General features: G+C 40.9%; 1 protein-coding gene across 3 annotated transcripts in view; it reads left to right on the forward strand.

Annotated features, from left to right (window-relative positions):
• Positions 1 to 16,915, forward strand: part of LOC128690957 (importin-4-like) — a 178,687-nt gene that overhangs the window by 54,773 nt on the left and 106,999 nt on the right. For all 3 annotated transcript variants that reach the window (XM_070088448.1, XM_070088447.1, XM_070088446.1), the window contains 3 exons: positions 4,782 to 5,024; positions 10,200 to 10,319; positions 13,657 to 13,770. In XM_070088448.1, the coding sequence (XP_069944549.1) occupies positions 4,782 to 5,024; positions 10,200 to 10,319; positions 13,657 to 13,770 (477 nt within the window). The remainder of the gene's footprint in view (positions 1 to 4,781; positions 5,025 to 10,199; positions 10,320 to 13,656; positions 13,771 to 16,915) is intronic.

Raw genomic sequence — 16,915 nt, forward strand, 5'->3', positions numbered from 1 at the left:
CCACCCTCTACCACAATCAATACCCCACCCTCTACCACAATCAATACCCCACCCTCTACCACAATCAATACTCCACCCTCTACCACAATCAATACTCCACCCTCTACCACAATCAATACCCCACCCTCTACCACAATCAATACCCCACCCTCTACCACAATCAATACCCCACCCTCTACCACAATCAATACCCCACCCTCTACCACAATCAATACCCCACCCTCTACCACAATCAATGCCACCCTCTACCACCATCACTGCCACCCTCTACCACCATCACTGCCACCCTCTACCACCATCACTGCCACCCTCTACCACCATCACTACCACCCTCTACCACCATCACTACCACCCTCTACTACCATCACTACCACCCTCTACCACCATCACTACCACCCTCGACCACCATCACTACCACCCTCGACCACCATCACTACCACCCTCTGCCACCATCACTACCACCATCTCTACCACCCTCTACCGATGAGAAACAAAGCCAGACTGACTCAGAACGTGTGGGATGCTTTGTGTGGGTGCAGGCGGACACGTTTGGTATTGCAGACTGCTGTCAACTTGACAAAAACCGAGGTGATGAAAGAAAACTGGGACAAAATTTTGAAGAAAAAAGTCGTCGAAAACTGAATTTGACGAAAACCAGGGCAAACAAAAACCGAATTTTCACTCTACAGTACACTCGTTACTTACCTTAAAATATTTGTAATCTTAATGTAGGGTGAGAGTTGAGTAAACAAGATAAATAAAAGAGAGAGAGAGAATGAGAGAGAGAATGAGAAAAAAGAGAATGAGAAAGAGAATGAGAGAGAAAGAGAATGAGAGAGAAAGAGAATGAGAGAGAAAGAGAATGAGAGAGAAAGAGAATGAGAGAGAAAGAGAATGAGAGAATGAGAAAGAGAATGAGAAAGAGAACGAGAGAGAAAGAGAACGAGAGAGAAAGAGAACGAGAGAGAAAGAGAACGAGAGAGAAAGAGAACGAGAGAGAGAGAGAACGAGAGAGAAAGAGAACGAGAGAGAAAGAGAACGAGAGAGAAAGAGAACGAGAGAGAAAGAGAACGAGAGAGAAAGAGAACGAGAGAGAAAGAGAACGAGAGAGAAAGAGAACGAGAGAGAAAGAGAACGAGAGAGAAAGAGAACGAGAGAGAAAGAGAACGAGAGAGAAAGAGAACGAGAGAGAAAGAGAACGAGAGAGAAAGAGAACGAGAGAGAAAGAGAACGAGAGAGAAAGAATGAGAGAGAAAGAATGAGAGAGAGAGAATGAGAAAGAGAGAGAATGAGAAAGAGAGAGAATGAGAAAGAGAGAGAATGAGAAAGAGAGAGAATGAGAAAGAAAGAGAATGAGAGAGAGAATGAGAAAGAGAATGAGACAGAAAGAGAATGAGAAAGAGAAAGAGAGAGAATGAGAAAGAAAGGGAATAAGACAGAAAGAGAATGAGAGAGAAAGAGAATGAGAAAGAAAGAGAATTAGAAAGAGAAAAAGAGAGAGAATGAGAGAGAAAGAGAATGAGAATGAGAAAGAGAATAAGAGAATGAGAGAGGATGAGAAAGAGAATGAGAGGGAAAGAGAATGAGAGGGAAAGAGAATGAGAGAGGGAAAGAGAATGAGAGAGGGAAAGAGAATGAGAGAGGGAAAGAGAATGAGAGAGGGAAAGAGAATGAGAGAGGGAAAGAGAATGAGAGAGGGAAAGAGAATGAGAGAGGGAAAGAGAATGAGAGAGGGAAAGAGAATGAGAGAGGGAAAGAGAATGAGAGAGGGAAAGAGAATGAGAGAGGGAAAGAGAATGAGAGAGGGAAAGAGAATGAGAGAGGGAAAGAGAATGAGAGAGGGAAAGAGAATGAGAGAGGGAAAGAGAATGAGAGAGGGAAAGAGAATGAGAGAGGGAAAGAGAATGAGAGAGGGAAAGAGAATGAGAGAGGGAAAGAGAATGAGAGAGGGAAAGAGAATGAGAGAGGGAAAGAGAATGAGAGAGAATGAGAATGAGAGAGAAAGAGAATGAGAAAGAAAGAGAATGAGAAAGAAAAAGAATGAGAAAGAAAAAGAGAGAGAGAAAGAAAAAGAAAGAGAGAGAATGAGAGAGAAAATGAATGAATGAATGTAAACGAAGAGATGAACACATCTGGTTATGGATGATACATGCTCATTTTCATGTGTGTGAAGCTTATACCATAATACAAACACCTTACAGTGTGTACAGGTTCTCTCCACATTGGTACAGTAGAATAAATAAAGAGCAACTCTCCCATTCTTGTGTAACACCAAATTTTTAGAAGGAATGATGCTCTGGAATGAAGGCAAACGGAAGGAATAATTTCTAGTTACCCCCAGTAATACTACTGTGTACACCTTTTCTTTGGTGTTGAACTAGAGGAAACATTCTTTCCAACACTGACAAGACAGCTGGAAATAATCTCCCATTTGTTAATTTATTCTACTGTGGGGTGTATTTATCATGTTTGTTATGTAGCATGTTTATGATATAATTTTGAAAGAATATCATAGATGGTTTAATCAGAATGTCTATATTGATGTAATATACGACATTTAATGCGCCTCATTGATTTTTTTTTTTTTTTTTTTTTTTACACGTTGGCCATTTCCCACCGAGGCAGGGTGACCCAAAAAGACAAAAAAAAAAAAAAAAAAAAGTAAAAACTTTAATCATTCACCACTTTCACCATCACTCATACATAATCACCCTCTTTGCAGAGGCACTCAGTGATAGTGAAAATGTTGAAAGACTTTTTGTTTTTTTTTGAGGAGAGGGCCACCCTGCCTTGGTGGGAAATGGCTGATGTGTTAAAAAAAAAAAACATATATATATAAAATATGAAATAACTTTAAAACTCTTGAAATTTTAGAAAGTTTCCAGACATAATGGAGAGACGCAGAGCTCACAGAGAATGTAAACAAACTGGGTGGCTCGTGATGACGTTATTGGAAAGTCAAGTGGGTAGAACCATATAGAGAGTTCTGGTCATAATTTGAAATGTCCGTATTGGCGGAACGCCGTAGGGCAAAATGCCATAAAGTGGGGCCCTACTGTACTGTCAGCCCATCTGTACTAAATCTGTAGCAGGAGGTGTAACTATTTTTATTAACACATTGGCCAATTCTCACCAAGGCAGGGTGGCTCAAAAAAAAAAAAACTTTCATCATTCACTCCATCACTGTCTTGCCAGAGGGGTACTTACACAAAGTTATAAAACTGCAGCATTAACACCCCTCCTTCAGAGTGCAGGCACTGTACTTCCCTTCTCTAGGACTCAAGTCTGGCCTGCCGGTTTCCCTGTATCCCTTCATAAATGTTACTTTGCTCACACTCCAACAGCATGTCAAGTATTAAAAACCATTTGTCTCCACTCTCTTATCAAATACACTAATGCATGCTTGCTGGAAGTCCAAGCCCCTCCCTCCAACTTTTCCTAGGCCGAACCCTACCCCACCTTCCCTCAACTACAGATTTATTCACTTCCGAGGTCATTCTGTTTTGTTCCATTCTCTGCGTATCTGAACCACCTCGACAACTCCTCCTCAGCCCTCTGAATAATAGTTTTGGTAATCCCGCACCTCCTCCTGATTTCCAAACTACAAATTCTCTGCATTACATTTACACCACACATTGCCCTCAGACATGAGATCTCCACTGCCTCCAGCCTTCTCATTGCAACATTCACCACCCATGCTTCACACCCATATAAGAGTGTTCGTATACCTATACTCTCATACATTCCTCTCTTTGCTTCCACAGACTCCTAAGTGCACCATTCACCTCATCCATCATAGACCTATCTGCTGACACGTCCACTCCCAAATATCTGAATACATTCACCTCCTCCATACTCTCTCCCTCAAATCTGATGTCCAATCTTACATCACCTAATAGCTGTAACTTCTTTTCTTTCTTTCAACACACTGGCTGTATCCCACTGAGGCGGGGTGGCCCAAAAGGAAAAACGAAAGTTTCTTCTTTTACATTTAGTAGTATATACAGGTGAAGGGGTTACTAGCCCCTTGCTCCCAGCATTTTAGTCGTCTCTTACAACACGCATGGCTTACGGAGGAAGAATTCTGTTCCACTTCCCCATGGAGGTAAGAGGAAATAAACACGAACAAGAACTAGAAAGAAAATAGAAGAAAACCCAAAGGGGTGTGTATATATATGCTTGTATGTATGCATGTGTAGTGTGACCTAAGTGTAAGTAGAAGTAGCAAGACGTACCTGAAATCTTGCATGTGTATGAGACAGAAAAAAAAAGACACCAGCAATCCTACCATCGTGTAAAACAATTACAGGCTTCAGTTTTACACTCACCTGGCAGGACAGTAGTACCTCCCTGGGCGGTTGCTGTCTACCAACCTACTACCTAGATAGTTGTAACTATTATCATTTTTCAGTGCTATAAAGTTGAAGATAGAAAGATTGAATGCCTGTAGCCATATTGGAACACTGAGCACTTGTTCTTATGCATTTGTATTGTTTATAATTATAAACTTTTGATGGAATGGTACTTTATTATACACTTCTCTTAATACACTTATGAGATTGTATAACTGGCTGTTCTCCATTCTCATCAGTTTGTATTATTTTCATTAAGCTTTCAGAGACTATTTTGTACTGTTATGCTGTAGCTGGAAGGGAAAAACTTTTACAAATTTTCTTGTGTAGATCAATATTTAGTGTACAGACTGCTAAGTTGACCTGGGTGTTAATCTTAAAAAAAAAAATTGAATCCTTCAGTAATTCTTTTTCTTTCCTTCTTTTCAGTACATACTGAAAAACAAACTTGTGGTACCCCTAGTTTCTGTGATGTTTGGCGTAGCATGCAGTGAAACTGAAGATGATTCCTGCCTTGGTTTTTTGGGAGGAGATGAGGGTGAGGGAGGGAGCCCTATGCACGCAGCAGCTCAAACACTTGATGCTTGTGCCCTGCACTTGCCCCCAGATAAACTCCTTCCTTGCCTAATGGGCCATGTAGAACCTGCTTTGAAGAGTGGAAACCCACATCAGGTAATGTGCTAGATTGTTCTCATAAAATAGCTGCCAGTGGCTTAAAGCAAGTCTTTACCTTACAAAAGCTATATTGAATGTTTTCAAATCATTACTGGTTACCCAACATTGTGAACTAGCTTTCAGATTTTTATCATTAAGTCCTCTTAAAGAGTAATGGAACCCTAATATAAATGCTCACAAGTCAGACTGGTTGACATTTTGAGAAGTCTCCTTTCTTCCTTCTTTTCATTATTATTAATGATATAACATTACACTAAGTACTGTGCCTTGTTATAGACTGAGGTTAGTTAAACCTGCCCTCTAATTCAGCATTTGTAATGACATACATACAGTTCTTTGTAGCTTTTTTAAAAAATTTAATCCATACAGCAGGCAGATATTTGAATTTTAATATACAGTAATATGTATATAAAATGTTTGCTATAATTTAAATAAATAGTTGGGCCCCACTTATACAGCAGGTAAGGTTCCAGGCTACCGAGAAAAAGCAGACATCGCCATAACAGAACACCATTTTTCCACTTATAAATGCATGTAAATGCCAGATAACAAGTTTACACTAATATATATTAAGTTAGCAATAGAACTAGGCATTAAAAAACAATAAAAAGTAAAATACACACAGTACACTCATTACTTAACTCAAAATATTTGTACTCTTAATGTAGGGTGAGAGGTGAGTAGTATTTATTGTAAGAAGTCAGATGTAGGAGGTATAGTATCCCTCCTGGTCAACCCACCCACACGTAATATACTATGACATTTAAAGCATCCTAGAGTGATAAAATGCATATATATACTCATTACTCACCTTAAAGTATTTGTAGTCTTAACATAGGGCGAGAAGTGAGTGAACGAGATAAAAGCGAATAAACAAGACAGAACAAATAAATGAGAGGACAGAGACGCAAAGTATGTAAACAAGCAGATGAACACGTCTCGGTATGGTTCATACACGTTCTTTTTCATGTCTGTGAAGTTTATATCATAACATAAACAACATATATTGTGTACAAGATGTCTCCACATTGGTAAAGTAGAATAAATAGAGCAACACTCCCATTCTCATGTAACACATTTTTAGACGGAATGACGCTCCGAGCGAAGGCATACGAAAGGAATAATTTTCTAGTTACCCCCAATAATACTATTGTGTACACATTTTCTTTGGTGTTGAATTATAGAAAACTTTATTCTTTCCAACACTCCAACAAGACAACTGGAGTAAACTTTTTTTTTTTGTTAACGTGTCACTGGTTTCCCACTGAGGCAGGGTGACCCAAAAAGAAAGAAAGAGAAAAAATCTTTCATCATTCAACACTTTAACCATCATTCATACATAATTGTCTTTACAGAGGAGCTTAGATATCCCTGCAAACTGCCAATGTCCCAAACCCCTTCTTTAAAATGCAGGCATCGTACTTCCCACTTCCAGGACTCAAGTTCGGCTACCCGATTTCCCTGAATCCCTTCACCAAATATTACCCCACGCACTCTTGCTGGAAGTACAAGTCCCTCGCCCACAAAACCTTTACCCCCTCCCTCCAACCTTTTCAGGGACGACCCCTACCCCGCCTTCCTTCCCCTACAGATTTATACGCTCTCCAAGTTATTCTACTTCGTTCCATTCTCTCTGAATGACCAAACCACCTCAACAGCTCCTCTTCAGCCCTCTGACTAATACTTTTAGTAACTCCACACCTCCTGATTTCCACATTACAAATTCTCTGCATAATATTTACACCACACATTGCCCTTAGACACGACATCTCCACTGCCTCCATCCACTTCCTCACTGCAGAATTTACAACCCATGCTTCACACGCATATGAGTGTTGCTACCACTATACTCTCTTACATTCCCTTACTTGCTTCCATGGGTAACGTTCTCTGTGTCCACAGATATCTCAGTGCACCACTCACCTTGTTTCCTTCATCAATTCTGTGGTTAACCTCATCCTTCATAAGCCCATCCGTTGACAAATCAACTCCTAAATGTCTAAAAACGTTCACTGCTTCCATACACTGTCCGTCCAATGTGATATCCAATTTTTCATCTAAATCATTTGATACCCTCATCACCTTACTCTTACCTATGTTCACTTTAAACTTTCTCCCTTTACATACCCTCCCAAACTTGTCCACTAACCTTTGCAACTTTTCTTCAGAATCCCCCAAAAGCACAGTATCATTAGCAAACAGTAACTGTGTCAACTCCCATTTTGTAGTTGATTCCCCATAATTCAATCCCATCCCTTTCTCAAACACCCTAGCATTTACTTCTTTTACAACCCCATAAATATGTTTAACAACCATGGTGACATTACACATTCTTGTCTAAGACCTATTATTACTGGGAAGTAATCTTCCTTTCTCCTACACACCCTAACCTGAGCCTCACTTCTTTTTTCAATGAAATGGCCATATCTCACCGAAGCAGGGTGGGCCAAAACCAAAAAAAAGTTTCTCTTTTTGACTTTAGTAATGTATTCAGGAAAGGGGGTTACTAGCCTGTTGCTCCCGGCATTTCAGTCACCTCTTACAACACTTACGGCTTATGAAGGAAGAATTCTGTTCCACTTCCCCATGAAGATAAGAGGAAATAAACAAGAACAAGAACTAATAAGAAAATAGAAGGAAACCCAGAGGGGTGTGTGTATATATATGCTTGCACATGCATGAGAGCAGATGATAGAGTGGGAGAGGCACTGTCAAGAAATTTTAATGAAAATAAAAAAAATTGGAGTGAGTTAAACAAGTCAAGAAAGCCTACAGAACTAATGGATTTGTCAGTTAAAAACAGAGTAGGGGAGTTAGTAGATGGGGGAGATGGAGGTTTTGGGTAGATGGCGAGATTATTTTGAGGAACTTTTAAATGTTGGCGAAGAAAGGGAAGTGGTAATTTGATGCACTGGCCAGGGAGGTATACCATCTTTTAGAAGAACAGGATGTGAGTGTGGGGGAGGTATGTGAGGCATTACGTAGAATGAAAGGGGGTAAAGCAGCTGGAACTGACGGGATTATGACAGAAATGTTAAAAGCAGGGGGGGATATAGTGTTGGAGTGGTTGGTATTTTTGTTTAATGTATGAAAGAGGGGAAGGTACCTAGGGATTGGCAGAGAGCATGTATAGTCCTTTTATATAAAAGGGAAGGGGGACAAAAGAGATTGTAAAAATTATAGAGGAATAAGTTTACTGAGTATACCAGGAAAAGCGTACGGTAGGGTTATAATTGAAAGAATTAGAGGTAAGACAGAATGTAGGATTGCAGATGAGCAAAGAGGTTTCAGAGTGGGTAGGGGATGTGTAGATAGTGTTTACATTGAGGCATATATGTGAACAGTATATAGATAAAGGTAGGGAAGTTTTTATTGCATTTATAGATTTAGAAAAGGCATATGATAGTGGATAGGGGAGCAATGTGGCAGATGTTGCAAGTATATGGAATAGGTGGTAAGTTACTAAATGCTGTAAAGAGTTTTTATGAGGATAGTGAGGCTCAGGTTAGGGTGTTTAGAAGAGAGGGAGACTACTTCCCAGCAAAAGTAGGTCTTAGACAGGGATGTGTAATGTCACCATGGTTGTTTAATATATTTATAGATGAGGTTGTAAAAGAAGTAAATGCTAGGGTATTCGGGAGAGGGGTGGGATTAAATTATGGGGAATCAAATACAAAATGGGAATTGACACAGTTGCTTTTTGCTGATGATACTGTGCTCATGGGAGATTATAAAGAAAAATTGCGAAGGTTAGTGGATGAGTTTGGGAGTGTGTGTAAAGGTAGAAAGTTGAAAGTGAACATAGAAAAGAGTAAGGTGATGAGGGTTTCAAATGATTTAGATAAAGAAAAATTGGATATCAAATTGGGGAGGAGGAGTATGGAAGAAGTGAATGTTTTCAGATACTTGGGAGTTGACGTGTCGGCAGATGGATTTATGAAGGATGAGGTTAATCATAGAATTGATGAGGGAAAAAAGGTGAGTGGTGCGTTGAGGTATATGTGGAGACAAAAAACGTTATCTATGGAGGCAAAGAAGGGAATGTATGAAAGTATTGTAGTACTAACGCTCTTATATGGGTGTGAAGCTTGGGTTGTGAATGCAGCTGCGAGGAGGTGGTTGGAGGCAGTGGAGATGTCCTGCCTAAGGGCAATGTGTGGTGTAAATATTATGCAGAAAATTCAGAGTGTGGAAATTAGGAGGTGTGGAATTAATGAAAGTATTAGTCAGAGGGCAGAAGAGGGGTTGTTGAGGTGGTTTGATCATTTAGAGAGAATGGATGAAGGTAGAGTGACAGGGAGAGCATTTAAATCTGTAGGCGGGGTAGGGGTTGTCCTCGAAAAGGTTGGAAGGAAGGGGTAAGGGAGGTTCTGTGGGCGAGGGGCTTGGACTTCCAGCAGGCGTGCATGAGCATGTACGATAGGAGTGAATGGAAACAAATGGTATTTGGCACCTGATGAACTGTTGGAGTGTGAGCAGGGTAATATTTAGTGAAGGGATTCAGGGAAACCGGTTATTTTTATATAGCCGGACTTGAGTACTGGAAATGGGAAGTACAATGCCTGCATTCTGAAGGAGGGGGTTGGGATATTAGCAGTTTGGAGGGGTATGTTGTGTATCTTTATACAAATATGCTTCTAAACTGTTGTGTTCTGAGCACCTCTGCAAAAACAGTGATTATGTGTGAGTGAGGTGAAAGCGTTGAATGATGAAAGTGTTTTCTTTTTTTGGGGATTTTCTTTCTTTTTGGGTCACTCTGCCTCGGTGGGAGACGGCCGACTTGCTAACAAAAAAAAATGTGTATATATAAAATAGCTTTAAAACATGTGAAATTTTGGAAAGTTTCCAGGCATAATGGAGAGTTATGCTTACAGAGAATGTAAACAAACCGGGCGGCCAGCGGTGACTGTATTAGAAAGTCAGGTGGGGGGGTCGTACAGATTTTGTTCATAATTTTAGATGCCCAGATTATCGGAACGCCGTAAGGCAAAAACACCGTAAAGCGGGAGCCCTACTGTATAAATATTTAAATTGAAATACTTTTTCTAAAATCATTATGATAAGAGTTTTTAAAGACTTAAATTTCTTTCAGTGTATTTGTCTGTATTTTGTGTATTCTCTCTTGCTGTCTGCTTGAGAGAATATTTTTTTTCTTATAACCTTACATTGCAGGTGAAGGGTGCCTATCTTGCCCTGGCTATGGTGGCTGAGGGTTGTGCTGACACGCTGCGCAACAAGCACCTGCATCCACTACTGCAATGCATCTGTCATGGCATCACCAATGAAAACCAGGTATGCATGTACAGTGGTACCTCGAGTTTCGAACAGCTCCTCCAGACCATCGCGTTAGCCACTGGGCCAGCTAGCCACAATAAGATTCATCCAACTAGGTATATTTCTACACCATAGGAAGGTTAGCATAGGCAACACTGTGACTACATCTTATCTGAGTGAGCTGAGCTCATGGCATTGTACTATGGCACTGACAGTGACCTCAGAGCTGTAGTACTACAGCACAGTCAATTAAAGGGTTAATTACTCTAAAAAGTTAATTTTATTTACATGTTTAACCCTTTCAGGGTCCAAGGCCAAAATCTGAAGTCACGCACCAGTGTCCAAGAAATTTTGAAAACAAAAAAATTATTTTTTCTTACAGAATTAAAGAGCATATTTTTGTGAAGGTAATAAAACAAAAAAAATAAGAATCTGATCAGTACTTACCGAGATACAGTGCCAAGAAGTTTATAGAAAATGATGTGGTGGTGGCAACATCGACGAATTCCACATACGCGTATTATATTATTTTGTTGTTTTAGTTGTTTTTTCTTTTCTTTTCCAATTTTTTTCTATTCCTACTAACATTTGGGGCCTGAGAGACCAGTACTGTATATAATTGATATATATAAACTCACTGTATTGAACACAATAACCGCACTAAAGTTATTATCATATTATTGTTTACCACTGTTTTTTATTACAATAAACATGCACAAATATTGTATAATACTAATGTTCTATCATATATTTACATATTTACAATCACTGGACATGGTTTTAGAACTGCTGGAGCTTGTGGAACTCCTTGAAACAAGGCACCATGCACAGAGGCACCTTACATTCCTCACACATAAACCGAGTGTCTTTGCGTCTTTGTTGCCGTCGTTTTGTTTGTGCACAGACAATGCATCTCTTCTGAGCAAATTTCTTTTGAGTTGAAGGAAGCTGTATTATGAAATGATCACCTTCTCTCCTCAAGCGCTTGGGTATATCCTGAGGAATTCGAGGACCATGTTGTATTGCAGGTGTTGTTACCTGGTACTTCATTATGAGTTGTCTGACAACAGACAAACAAAATTCACCATACGGTGGTCTGTTACCAGTCTTTATTTGGTACATATTATATGCATTGAGCATTGAAATGTCCATGAGATGGAAGAAAAGTTTCATGTACCACTTGTAACTCTTACGAACACAGTCAACAAAACCAATCTGCATGTCACACTTGTCAACCAAGCGCATGTTTTGTGTATAATCAATCACTGACACTGGTTTTCGAATACGTTCATTAGTCACTCGATCAACTTTGCCACTGTCTTGCATTTCATTACGGTGAATGGTTGTCAACAATGTGACATCTCGTTTGTCATGCCACCGTAATGCCATGATGTCATTGGCAGTAAACACCTGCACGTCATCACCACGAACACCTGCGTTGAGCCTGGGCATATGTTTACGATTAGAACGCACTGTGCCACACACATCTGTCTTGTTCACTCGCATGAAATCACTGAGTAATGGGCTTGTGTACCAGTTATCGGTATATAATGTATGCCCCTTACCAAGATAAGGTGCCATCATGTTTCTCACTACGTCACCTGAGATACCCAATAACATCTTGGTATCTTTCAATGTTTTACTACCCGTGTATACAACAATATCCAACACCAGGCCACTGTCACAATCACAGAGTACAAACAGTTTTATACCAAAGCGGTTCCTCTTGCTCGGTATATACTGCTTGAATGACAGTCTACCTTTGAACAAAATCAAAGACTCGTCAATTACAAGATTCTTGAATGGATAAAAGTATATGCTGAACTTTTGTTTGAGATACATGAAAACATTTCTAATCTTGTATAACCTGTCACTTCTGTCAGGCCTGGTTTTGTCAGAGAAGTGCAACATACGTAACAGTAAGTTAAACCTGTTCACTGGTATTATTTCACTGAAGACCGGGGTAGAAATTAGCCGATCTGTGGACCAGTATGCTTTTATATTATGCTTATAGACGTGAGGCATAAGCATTATTGTTGCAAAAAGCAAATACATTTCTGCAACAGTCGTCTCTTTCCACCTGTGTAGTCTTGACTGTGGTGATAAGATCGTATTTGCCATGGTGTACTGAAAATACTTATTACTTTCCCTGGCAATAATTTCCATCAATGGCTGGTCAAAGAATAATTCAAAGAATTCCAGTTCATTGGCCGTGGTTCCAAGGGGACAGGTAGGTAGAATTCCACTTTGAGAGTCATCAAAGTGGTGAGGCTTGGGAACAAAATTGGGATTTTGCTGCCAATCCCACATACGGTTTTCTGGTGGATACTGGACATCATAGGCTGGTTGTACGGGTGGTTGTGGTTGTGGCGGGCTGGTGGCTGACGCTCCGCTTTGTCCTTGAATTGACGAGTCAGCAGCATGGGTCCCCGCGTGACACGGTGAGTCACGCATGGCGGTGCCACTACCACCACCAGCACCACTAACACCATCCACTGATGCCTGTGGCTCATCCATGCCAAGTGTAGCCACATCATCCTCACTATCACTACCTAAAACGGGTGTAGGGCCACGGGATGTACTCCGGGATGTACTCCGTCCCCTGGGCACAGCATAGGGTACACTACCCGAGCGCATGCGGCGGCGAACATACCGACGCTTCACTGGTGAATATGATTCCTCACTATCACTACTCGAATGATCGTCGAGCGCAATAAAATCACAATCCACGTCAGAATCATCGTCATTACTAAAGTCAGAGGCCTGGCCACGCGAAAATATTAGTTTTCTCTTACGTTTAGGAATACCCGACCGTGAGTCACGAGTGCCCACACCAGATGTAGAAGGTCAAGGATCGTCGGGGTTTTCTGCACTATTATCGATATCGTGGTCATTATTTTTGGTCACTAACTTATCAAAGCCGTAGAATTCGTCTTCATTTCTACTTCCATCAGTGTCAGAACTATCAGACAGGAAGAGGAGAGTCCCAATTTTCCGGGGAGTGAGAGCTGACTTGCGACGAGGCATGGTGAACAAGGGTGACTGAGCCGGCGTTCCCACAATGCTATGCAGGCGCCTAGATTTTTTGTTTACGGCGCACACCCACGGCGCAGACCCATTCTCTCACATGTAGGTCTATGTGCGCTTTCGCGCTAAATTTGATGGCGCTAGAATTTTGGCATAGATCTACGGTTTGGACACTCACCGTAAAGCCGTAGATCTACGGGACGGACCCTGAAAGGGTTAATACATTTGTAACTGTAGACTCATTTTCAGAAATTTGGATGTTTGGTTTTTCTTGAATGATCAGATTTATTTAATGTTTTTGTATTTTCATTATTTTTTTTCTTTTCAGTTGGTGCGAAATAGTGCATTATTTGCTCTGGGCCAGTTTGCAGAACATCTGCAGCCAGATATCAGCAAGTATCATGCTGAACTGCTTCCAGTTCTTTTTGATTACCTTACTCAGGTTTGTCACTCAACTTTAAATGTTAATTGCCTTGACATTTTACTAGTACTTAGAGACAAAATAGTGCAGCGTCTCTCTTAACGACAGGGTTCCGTTCCTAAGAGTAGGATGGTAAGTGAATTAGTTGTTAAGTGAGGAGCATACTGTACTGGTAGTGGGTTTGTCACCCATCTTTAGACATTTTTTTAATGTCACCTTTGCACCATTTATAGCATCTTTAGTATACTTTTAAATGTTTATACAGTAGTGTACTGTATACTGTAATAAACAGAATAGAGGAACTCAGCTCTAATGTACATTACTTAGGTTTGCATATTGGTTGGAGAGCTGGTCGTAAGTCTGAGCGGTTGGTAAACGAGTATGTCACTAAGTGAGGAGAGGCTATATTGACGTTAGAAACTGAAATTCTTGTAAATGGATAGAATTTAATTGTTGACATTGTTTGATACTTTTATTTTTTTATCACTCACTAGTTACTACTATGCACTTTGTGCACCTGCATGTACCCAAGGCTTGTAGCTATAAACAGTCATAATTTACATTCTGTGTTAAAGGGAATAAAAGCAAAAGATGTAGAGGATTAAATAAATGGTAACTTGTGTAAATTTGCAATAACCTGAAAATTGTCCAAAAATAGAGCACAGAATTTTAGGATTTGGATTAATTTTAGAGATGTGGTTGATGCAGTTCATTGTAGTTAAATGTTAGGCTCTAGACCCAAGGAAAGAAAATATCCACAGCACTTACAAACTCAGTATTGTTGAACTTGCTTACTAGTTGAAAAAAGGATTTAGGGCTCAGGGTTAACAAGAATTTAAAGCAAAGGCAGCAGTGCCTAAGAGTAAAATAAAATCTGTTAGTCTTTTTAGATTCATATTGAGTATACACAACAAAGGTTCAAAGGTTGCAGTATAGCTGTATACCTGGAGTTTACCTGGAGAGAGTTTCGGGGGTCAACGCCCCCGCGGCCCGGTCTGTGACCAGGCCTCCTGGTGGATCAGCGCCTGATCAACCAGGCTGTTGCTGCTGGCTGCACGCAAACCAACGTACGAGCCACAGCCCGGCTGATCAGGAACTGACTTTAGGTGCTTGTCCAGTGCCAGCTTGAAGACTGCCAGGGGTCTGTTGGTAATCCCCCTTATGTGTGCTGGGAGGCAGTTGAACAGTCTCGGTCCCCTGACACTTATTGTATGGTCTCTTAACGTGCTAGTGACACCCCTGCTTTTCATTGGGGGGATGGTGCATCGTCTGCCAAGTCTTTTGCTTTCGTAGTGAGTGATTTTCGTGTGCAAGTTCGGTACTAGTCCCTCTAGGATTTTCCAGGTGTATATAATCATGTATCTCTCCCTCCTGCGTTCCAGGGAATACAGGTTTAGAAACCTCAAGCGCTCCCAGTAATTGAGGTGTTTTATCTCCGTTATGCGCGCCGTGAAAGTTCTCTGTACATTTTCTAGGTCGGCAATTTCACCTGCCTTGAAAGGTGCTGTTAGAGTGCAGCAATATTCCAGCCTAGATAGAACAAGTGACCTGAAGAGTGTCATCATGGGCTTGGCCTCCCTAGTTTTGAAGGTTCTCATTATCCATCCTGTCATTTTTCTAGCAGATGCGATTGATACAATGTTATGGTCCTTGAAGGTGAGATCCTCCGACATAATCACTCCCAGGTCTTTGACGTTGGTGTTTCGCTCTATTTTGTGGCCAGAATTTGTTTTGTACTCTGATGAAGATTTAATTTCCTCATGTTTACCATATCTGAGTAATTGAAATTTCTCATCGTTGAACTTCATATTGTTTTCTGCAGCCCACTGAAAGATTTGGTTGATGTCCGCCTGGAGCCTTGCAGTGTCTGCAATGGAAGACACTGTCATGCAGATTCGGGTGTCATCTGCAAAGGAAGACACGGTGCTGTGGCTGACATCCTTGTCTATGTCGGATATGAGGATGAGGAACAAGATGGGAGCTAGTACTGTGCCTTGTGGAACAGAGCTTTTCACCGTAGCTGCCTCGGACTTTACTCTGTTGACGACTACTCTCTGTGTTCTGTTAGTGAGGAAATTATAGATCCATCGACCAACTTTTCCTGTTACTCCTTTAGCGCGCATTTTGTGCGCTATTACGCCATGGTCACACTTGTCGAAGGCTTTTGCAAAGTCTGTATATATTACATCTGCATTCTTTTTGTCTTCTAGTGCATTTAGGACCTTGTCGTAGTGATCCAGTAGTTGAGACAGACAGGAGCGACCTGTTCTAAACCCATGTTGCCCTGGGTTGTGTAACTGATGGGTTTCTAGATGGGTGGTGATCTTGCTTCTTAGGACCCTTTCAAAGATTTTTATGATATGGGATGTTAGTGCTATTGGTCTGTAGTTCTTTGCTGTTGCTTTACTGCCCCCTTTGTGGAGTGGGGCTATGTCTGTTGTTTTTAGTAACTGAGGGACGACCCCCGTGTCCATGCTCCCTCTCCATAGGATGGAAAAGGCTCGTGATAGGGGCTTCTTGCAGTTCTTGATGAACACAGAGTTCCATGAGTCTGGCCCTGGGGCAGAGTGCATGGGCATGTCATTTATCGCCTGTTCGAAGTCATTTGGCGTCAGGATAACATCGGATAGGCTTGTGTTAATCAAATTTTGTGGCTCTCTCATAAAAAATTCATTTTGATCTTCGACTCTCAGTCTGGTTAGCGGCTTGCTAAAAACTGAGTCATATTGGGACTTGAGTAGCTCACTCATTTCCTTGCTGTCATCTGTGTAGGACCCATCTTGTTTAAGTAGGGGCCCAATACTGGACGTTGTTCTCGATTTTGATTTGGCATAGGAGAAGAAATACTTTGGGTTTCTTTCGATTTCATTTATGGCTTTTAGTTCTTCCCGCGATTCCTGACTCCTAAAGGATTCTTTTAGCTTAAGTTCGATGCTTGCTATTTCTCTGACCAGTGTCTCCCTGCGCATTTCTGATATATTGACCTCTTTTAGCCGCTCTGTTATTCTTTTCCGTCGCCTGTAAAGGGAGCGCCTGTCTCTTTCTATTTTACATCTACTCCTCCTTTTTCTTAGAGGAATAAGCCTTGTGCATACATCGAGTGCCACCGAGTTAATCTGTTCTAGGCATAAGTTTGGGTCTGTGTTGCTTAGTATATCTTCCCAGC

This window comes from Cherax quadricarinatus, chromosome 24, assembly GCF_038502225.1.
Source record: "Cherax quadricarinatus isolate ZL_2023a chromosome 24, ASM3850222v1, whole genome shotgun sequence".
Classification (NCBI taxonomy): Eukaryota; Metazoa; Arthropoda; class Malacostraca; order Decapoda; family Parastacidae; genus Cherax; species Cherax quadricarinatus.